At 46.1% G+C, this 9,127-nt stretch overlaps 1 protein-coding gene across 2 annotated transcripts in view; it reads left to right on the top strand.

Moving 5' to 3' along the window:
• The first annotated feature begins 2,659 nt into the window (after nucleotides 1–2,659).
• The window catches only part of LOC106605954 (sperm acrosome membrane-associated protein 4), a 15,621-nt gene continuing 9,153 nt past the window's right edge, over nucleotides 2,660–9,127 (top strand). Inside the window, exons 1-2 of one of the 2 annotated variants that reach the window (XM_014201974.2) lie at nucleotides 2,670–3,177; nucleotides 4,623–5,519. In XM_014201974.2, coding sequence (XP_014057449.1) covers nucleotides 4,636–5,463 — 828 coding nt within the window. In that variant the 5' untranslated portion in view covers nucleotides 2,670–3,177; nucleotides 4,623–4,635 and the 3' untranslated portion in view covers nucleotides 5,464–5,519. Of the gene's footprint in view, nucleotides 3,178–4,622; nucleotides 5,520–9,127 lie in introns of those variants that run through there. The other variant, XM_045719003.1, reaches the window with a different exon arrangement.

Raw genomic sequence — 9,127 nt, 5'->3', positions numbered from 1 at the left:
GTTCTGATGGGGTATGACAGTTGAACAAGCTTATATTTAGTGTTTTGGGGTTCTGATGGGGTACGACAGTTGAACAAGCTTATATTTAGTGTTTTGGGGTTCTGATGGGGTATGACAGTTGAACAAGCTTATATTTAGTGTTTTGGGGTTCTGATGGGGTACGACAGTTGAACAAGCTTATATTTAGTGTTTTGGGGTTCTGATGGGGTATGACAGTTGAACAAGCTTATATTTAGTGTTTTGGGGTTCTGATGGGGTATGACAGTTGAACAAGCTTATATTTAGTGTTTTGGGGTTCTGATGGGGTATGACAGTTGAACAAGCTTATATTTAGTGTTTTGGGGTTCTGATGGGGTATGACAGTTGAACAAGCTTATATTTAGTGTTTTGGGGTTCTGATGGGGTATGACAGTTGAACAAGCTTATATTTAGTGTTTTGGGGTTCTGATGGGGTACGACAGTTGAACAAGCTTATATTTAGTGTTTTGGGGTTCTGATGGGGTATGACAGTTGAACAAGCTTATATTTAGTGTTTTGGGGTTCTGATGGGGTACGACAGTTGAACAAGCTTTAATTTGGTGTTTTGGGGTTCTGATGGGGTACGACAGTTGAACTAAGCTCATGAGGCATTTATAAGATATTCTTTGAGAATCAATGGGTATAAATCAAAAAATGTATGTAGCCACTGCAGATTACCCCATTAACTAAATGTTTTTCTGAGTGAGTAAGAAATGAGCAGTGGGCACCTTTAAAGTTCAGGCATCTTTAAAGTAGTGATATTCAATTCAATTTTAAGGTAGACTCAGTGAAATGACGTTGCCATGAGCAGCACCACAGATATTGAGATGAGCGAGATGCAAGACTTCGCTCACAGTCACACACAGTATCTGCAGAACAGGTGGTTGGTGGCTCTTTAATTGGGGGAAACGGGCTGATAGTAACGGCTGGAACGGAATCAGTGGAATGGTATTGGTTTCCATGTGTTTGATAGCGTTCCATTCACTCCATTCCAGACATTACTATGAGCCGTCCTCCCCTCAGATGTGGATGGGTTCGCTTCACACTGTTCCCTGGCCTGGCTACCAGGAATCAAAACAGCGGAGAAGTTAAGCCTCTCGCTTTAACGCTCGTAGTTGTTGTGGGAATTGATCCACTATGCTGTTTACTTTCAGCATCTACGTCAAATCGCTGCGTCAACCTTTAATATTATCATTTTAAAAATAAATTGTTGAGGAAATGGTGCTCAGCCCTGAGCAAATGGAACCAGATTAGTCCATACATGTTTTTACTTGAATACTTGTTGATTTATTTGTTGTTGTGAAAGAAAATCACCATGTAATTTACCTCTATCAGATGGATACATTCCTCTACATGTCCAGGGCAGGAAGAGGTTGGCACGTCTCAAGGCTTGGGTGGAGGGAGAGGATTGATTTGTGTGTGTGTGTGTGTGTGTGTGTGTGTGTGTGTGTGTGTGTGTGTGTGTGTGTGTGTGTGTGTGTGTGTGTGTGTGTGTGTGCGCGTGCGCGCGCGCGCCAGTCAGATGTTTATTTAAAAGGGTGAATGTTATAGCATTGTAACTTTAAGGAAAGCTGGACTTCAGGACTAATTCAACTGAAGAGAGATGTTTTTCTATGTACCTGCTTTAGAACTAATGGTAAAACGCTAATGAAATTGGAATGTAAAGAAAGAAAGAGAAAATTCATCAATTTGCTCTGAATGAATATTGTTTCCTGTTTCATTTGGTCTGATTGATCTTTGTGTACACAGTGTAAATAGTGTATTATAGCTCTGGGGTTGTGACACCCTGCATCCCTATAGGAAGTGGTTATTTGGAAGCTTATGCAAATCAATACCAATCTTTTCCAAGAAATTAAAAATGTATTTTTTTTTTATTGAACTGAGGAATTAATCTTTTAAAGCTTTAGTGAAATTTTGTAAACTATGTTTTTTGTCAATGTCCTCCGTGCGATACCTTGGAAGTGTGTTGCAATGAGCTTAAATGTGTTTATCAACAATATAGTTTATATTCAAAACCAGGATTTCTGTATTTTAATTTAAGGGGCATTGTTAAGTGCTGTTGACTTGTGAGATGGTGTGAGTCGTGAAGGTGCATGTTGGCTTGTGAGATGGTGTGAGTCGTGAAGGTGCATGTTGGCTTGTGTTTGCTGGAGTGTGTGAGTGGAATGGAATAAATGAAATGCAGTCTTTGGGGTTGTATATTGTTTTAATGTGCATACTGCCTGAGGGCTTGGTTATCCACTCTTCTGATCTGTTAACCACACTGATCTGTGGTCATCATTACCTAGTGTCAGTGATGTGTCTGTATCATGTCTCAGATTCACAGGAACTGACACCACACCTAAAGCACACACCTGTCCTGTCCACGGACACACCTGGTTATGTCATAAGCCTTTCTCCATCCCGGCCCACACCAATCTATTTATCAATCCCTCTTCTCCTCCCTTCATCCCCCCAGTATACTGCTGTTCTAACTAATAATAACTAAAAGGATCCCTGTGGGACTGGCCCAAACCAGCCAGCGATTCCCACGACCCCTCACAACCAGACACAGTTTATCTTGCTAACACACACACACACACAGTCTTGTTTAACTATTATTGTGGGGACCAAACAATTGATTCCCATTCAAAAATCTATTTTCCCTAACCTTAACCCCCTAGACCTAATCCCTAATTCTAACTGTAAACCCTAAACCTAAAGTAGCATTTTTCCTTGTGGGGTCCAGCAAAATGACCCTAGTTGGGATATTAAAACCCCAAAAACACACACAGAGCGTAATGCTCTGGCTTACTGCTTCTGAAACATCAAACTATTCCAAAAAGAAAAGTGTGCGCACAGTATTGAGTCAAATCAAATAAGCAACCGAAACATTTAGGCCTATTTACTCATCGGGAATTTATGAGGACCAAGATCTCGCATGCGCCGTATTAGCCTACTCGCCGCTTTAAACCGAGGCTGGACAGATGTTAATATGCAGCCTGGTTGAGGGGTGAAACTCCGGGAAAACATTTTAAGAGGGAACTGAAGAGTCAACGTTGACCACATTAATGTAGGGACAAAATAAATAAAGGGCATCATGTTGAGAAAGTAGTTCCAGATATGTCAGCAGCAGGAGCGACGCGGAAATGTCCACAACGGAGCAACAGCCAAATCCAGGCAAGTAACCATTATCGGAACGTTCTCAAAAATCACAGCGCAGCACATGAAAAGCAAGTGTTACTTGTTCATTTTAGTTTGTATTTGGTCAATAGTGTTGAACTACTTTTTAAAACATTATTCAGACATCCCCAATGTCAAAAAGGCTTTAGTGTCAGATAACCACAAATTAAAAGATTACCGTTACATTGTATCCGGAATCGGACAACGCAACTCCGCTCTCTAGAGAAAAGTTGTCGAGGGTCTGCTACAATGTTGCACAAGTTCAACACTTCGGTTAACGTTTTTGACTGATGTTATTGCCATCATTTTTTATAATGTTATGTAAAATCTACAATTTCTGAACTTTTTGTAATCTTTACTAAATGTCTCGTTTTTTTGCATTCATGTTCCTTGTTTAAGTGACGGAATGATTGAATGTTATGTTCAAGGAAAGCCCCAAATCAGACGAAATTACTTTATGTGAAATCTAATAGAAGCTACATCTGGGACTTGGTCAATTGAGAGTTACCACTGGGACCATATATTATAAATTTAGTTCAGAATTGGACGCCATTGATATGTCTGTCTTGACAGCGCTTTATTGTATTATTTACATAGGCTATTGTGGAATATTTAGTTCGAGTTTAAATGTGACGGCTACAGTGAACGGGCTTGTGTATAGGGTAACCTAGCGTGGAGTTTAGAAGGAGGCGCGAGAGACTCATACTGCATCTCATTAACTCCTGGGGTTCTTATCACCTCTGTCATTTCCTGTTGTTTACAAAGTCAACTCTCAACAATCCCTCTCTCACTCCACCCCACCCTTTTCCCCCTGTCTTTTTTCTCTTCCTCTGATTTAACCCCTTTCTCTTCCCCATTACCTCTCTCCTGTCCTTGTCCTCTCTCTCTCTCCCTCTCCTGCCCTCGTCCTCTCTCTCCCCTGTCCTCGTCCTCTCTACTGTCCTCGCCCTCCCTCTCTCTCCTGTCCTCGCCCTCCCTCTCTCTCCTGTCCTCGTCCCCTCTCCCTCTCTCTCTCATGTCCTCGTCCCCTCTCTCTCTCCTGTCCTCGTCCGCTCTCTCTCTCCTGTCCTCTCTCTCTCCTGTTCTCGTCCTCTTTCTCTCTCCTGTCCTCGTCCTCTCTGTCCTGTCCTCGTCCACCCTCTTTCTCCTGTCCTCATCCTCTCTCCTGTCCTCGCCCTCCCTCTCTCTCCTGTCCTTGTCCTCTCTCCTGTCCTCATCTTCTCTCTCTTTCTCCTGTTCTCGTCCTCCCTCCTCTCTCTCCTGCTCTTCTCTCTCTCTCTCTCTCTCTCTCTCTCTCTCATGTCCTGCCTCTTTCTCCTGTCCTCGTCCTCCCTCTTTCTGTCTCCTGTCTTTGTCCCCGCTTTCTCTCCTGTCCTCATCCTCTCTCTCCTGTCCTCGTCCTCTCTCTCTGTCTCTCCTGTACTTGTCCTCTGTCTATCCAGTCTGTGGTAGAGGATGACAGCAGCGGGGTCCACTGGAGCGGTCAACACCGTCTGCACCCAAGACTCCTCCCACTCACCTAAAACAACCTGCCCACAAACCACATGGCCCTGCCCACTCTGCTTCCCACAGCAACAGAAGGATGAGCTCGAAGTCAGACTCCGCCTCCGCTCCCCTCCTGGGGCGTGGCTAATAGCGGGCGTTGTCGTGGTGATGGTGGGAATGTTTGTGGCCGTGGCCGGGTACGCTAGCTCCACCCCTAACCCTGTGGGTGGGCGAGGCAGCTCCCACAGCGAGCGAATGAAACTGCTCGGCCCTGTCGTGATGGGCTTCGGCCTGTTCATCTTCATCTGTGCTGGAACCCTGCTGTACGAGAACCGGGACCGCGAGAACCGAGAGCGTGAGAACCTTGAGAACCCTGAGGAGTTGGGGAAACGCAAACAGAAGAAAACAAGGGAACGGCGCCGGGAGAACCGTGATTATGAGGATGTGGAACAGGGGAACCAGAGAGAGCCCTCAGACAGACACTCCCCTCTCCCTGAGTGCCCGCCCCCCCTGCCTCCCAGAGTGCCTAGACAGGAGGGGTCAGAGTTGAATGTTCTCTCTGTGGGGGCGCTGGGCTCACTGCTGCCAGGGGAGGGACAGGGGCATGAAGAGAGAGTCAGAGAGGTGGGGGGTAAGGGGGGGTCAACCCTGCTGACCAGAGTCCTGCACCACCAGGACCCCCCCTCCTCCTGTCCCTCCCCAGCTCCCTCCTCTGTGTACTCTGACTCCTGTAACTCCAGTGAGATCAACTATAACGTCCAGACAGGCTCCCCTATCCACTCTATTCACCAACTCTGAGATACTACTGTACTCACATCTGTACACGCTTTTCTAAATAAATGCACCACATATTTCTCCATCTCTCTCTGTGGTTTCTATAGGCTGTAGATGCAGTGGAGTGTGTTGGGCATCTCTCTCTACCCCTCTAGGACGGACAGGGCCAGGGGGAGACAGGGCTAGGTGACGTCAGCTTGTTGTTGGGTAGTAAAGTCTCTCTCAGGGGTGTTTGACTGTATTTGGGCTTGGGGGAGGATTCCGCTGCAGACAGTGACTGTGGTGCCATTCTGAATGATGCACGTACACACTAAATACGGCCAGACATTCCGCTATGGAACAGGCTGCTTTGGAGAACTTTGATTCATGATGTCGTTTTAACTGTAACTCAAAGTTTTATCTACCGTAAATTCCGGACTATAAGCCGCAACTTTTTTCCCAGGCTTTGAACATCGAGGCTTAAACAATGACGCGGCTAATATATGGATTTTTCCCGCTTTCAATTTTTTTTTTCCAAAAAAAACCACATTCTGTGACGTGCTCAGTTTTTTGCCGGCATGAAGCTTTCATTAGACCAATGAAATTGCCGAACGGGTTAAGGTCAAACAACTTTTTTGTTTACTGTTTAGATTAAATCGAGCGCTCTCAAACTTCCCATCATTCTGATTACAGTAGTCATTTTGTCACCCTCATCATGGCAAAGACACGGAGAAATGCATATGATGCAGCTTTCAAGTTGAAGGCGATTGATCTGGCTGTTGGAAAAGGAAATAGAGCTGCTGCACGGGAGCTTGGTCTTAATGAGTCGATGATAAGACGTTGGAAACAGCAGCGTGAGGAATTGACTCAGTGCAAAAAGACAACTAAAGTTTACTGCAAATTATGATTTTTTTTGTTACAAGCCGTGTTTCGTAAAGCCTATTTATTTTTGTTACAAGCCGTGTTTCGTTAAAGCCTGTGTAAAGTTCATTTGTTTCAATGTACCGGTAGGCACCTGCGGCTTATAGACATGTGCGGCTTATTTATGTTCAAAATAATATATATTTTTAAATTCAGTGGGTGCGGCTTATATTCAGGTGTGCTTAATAGTCCGGAAATTACGGTAATATTAGTGACTCTTTGTCATGGCTGTTCTCCTTCAGGGTTTCTGTTTACACGCACTCAAACTTGGCTCAAGAGATGGACAGAAATCATAGCAATGAAAAGAAAGTGAATGCCTTCTCATAGTTGGCTGTTGGCTGTCCACATGCTTACTCTTTACTTGAGTTAGATGTTACTACCCACTGGCCAATAACTGGTAGAATCCACGTTGTTCCACTTCATTTCAACAAAACATTTGCAAAACGTCATCAACGTAAGGCAATTGCGTCCTTTTCCCACCCAGCTTTTAACCTAAATCCAATGTCATTGTGAATTTGTTTTGTTGATTTCACGTTAGCTGACAACTCAACCAAATGTGCCCAGTGGGTAGTCTGTTTGCAGTGCATATATGAAGTATATCTTTGCAGCATGTATGCAGCAAACCTTTGGTCTTTAAGGTACACGAAACCATTAGGATGTTAGACTGTGGCTTTAATTGAATAGAGCCCACAGACACAGATGCAGTAAAAGGGGGGAGGAGGAGGAGGCAGAGATGAAGAGGGAGGGGGGATTTTAATTGTCCTGAGTGTTCTCCTCCAGCCTCCAATTACGCTGTGGAACCGACCAAGGGTTTTTTATTGGTATTTCAGGACTGCAGAGTATTTCCTCTGTTGTTTAGACACATGCTGGGATAATGCCGTTGAGATTAGTGAGGAACGCCAAGACTGCCTTGCCCTGCACGACCAGACACATCTACACAACACAGGCACAACACACACACACACACACACACACACACACACACACACACACACACACACACACACACACACACACACACACACACACACACACACACACACACACACACACAACCGCATGCATGCTTTCACACATGCTAAACCTCACACACCTCGTACTGCTTTTGAACCCATTTACCCCGGTTCACCACCAGTGACACTACCAGGGATAAACCAGTACTTGGTTTCTCGCTTCTGACTATGCTAATACTGGGAAGTGTGTGTTTTTGTGAGTTTAATGCAGCAGCTGAATTATGTGGTCAGTCAGTGTTTGATTGCTAGTCTGTAATCCTGAACATCAGATTAAATTCACATGTATAATCCCTGCCTGACCCTAACACTTACTCTCACAATGCTCCACCTATGGCCTCCCATAACACACACACACACACACACACACACACACACACACACACACACACACACACACACACACACACACACACACACACACACACACCCTCTCTGTCCCACATGGAGATAACCTGTGCATTGTATTTCTGCTCTTGCTGTTGCCTAGGTTTGTTTAACTGTCTGTCTGGCTCTGTGTTACGCAATCCCACAAACAGGACAGTTGTTTTAGTCTCCCTCTAATGTCAGTCATACATTTTATTAGAGTTTATGCAGGATCAGTACTGTAGCCCCCCCCGGTGGGACTGGGAGCACTGTCTCTAAGCTGCTTAACTCCTCGCTGAGTCAGACGTGTTTACCGAGGAGGGAGACCCTACTGGGGTTACAGGACCAGAGACAGAGGGCTGAATCATAACATCAATCCTAACATGCAAATCACAACTTTGTGCAAATATCCCATTGATCAGTAGATAGTCAGGATCTCAAGTTAGTGTTTCAACCTGGGACACCTGTAACCCACAGCAACAACACCTGGGACACCTGTGACACACAGCAACAACACCTGTGACACCTGTAACCCACAGCAACAACACCTGTGACACCTGTAACCCACAGCAACAACAGCTGGGACACCTGTAACCCACAGCAACAACAGCTGGGACACCTGTAACCCACAGCAACAACACCTGGGACACCTGTAACCCACAGCAACAACACCTGGGACACCTGTGACCCACAGCAACAACACCTGGGACCCCAGAAAACACCTGGGACCCACAGCAACAACACCTGGGACCCACAGCAACAACACCTGGGACACCTGGGACCCACAGCAACAACACCTGGGACACCTGGGACCCACAGCAACAACACCTGGGACACCTGTAACACACAGCAACAACACCTGGGACACCTGTAACCCACAGCAACAACACCTGGGACACCTGTGACCCACAGCAACAACACCTGGGACCCACAGCAACAACACCTGGGACCCACAGCAACAACACCTGGGACCCACAGCAACAACACCTGGGACCCACAGCAACAACACCTGGGACCACAGCAACAACACCCGGGACACCTGGGACCCACAGCAACAACACCCGGGACACCTGTGACCCACAGCAACAACACCTGTGACCCACAGCAACAACACCTGGGACACCGGTAACCCACAGCAACAACACCTGGGACACCTGGGACCCACAGCAACAACACCTGGGACCCACAGCAACAACACCTGTGACCCACAGCAACAACACCTGGGACACCTGTAACACACAGCAACAACACCTGGGACACCTGTAACCCACAGCAACAACACCTGGGACACCTGTGACACACAGCAACAACACCTGGGACACCTGTGACACACAGCAACAACACCTGTGACACCTGTAACCCACAGCAACAACACCTGGGACACCTGTAACCCACAGCAACAGCACCTGGGA

This window comes from Salmo salar, chromosome ssa05 (assembly GCF_905237065.1).
Source record: "Salmo salar chromosome ssa05, Ssal_v3.1, whole genome shotgun sequence".
Classification (NCBI taxonomy): Eukaryota; Metazoa; Chordata; class Actinopteri; order Salmoniformes; family Salmonidae; genus Salmo; species Salmo salar.
This window is presented reverse-complemented; position numbering and strand designations above follow the sequence as displayed.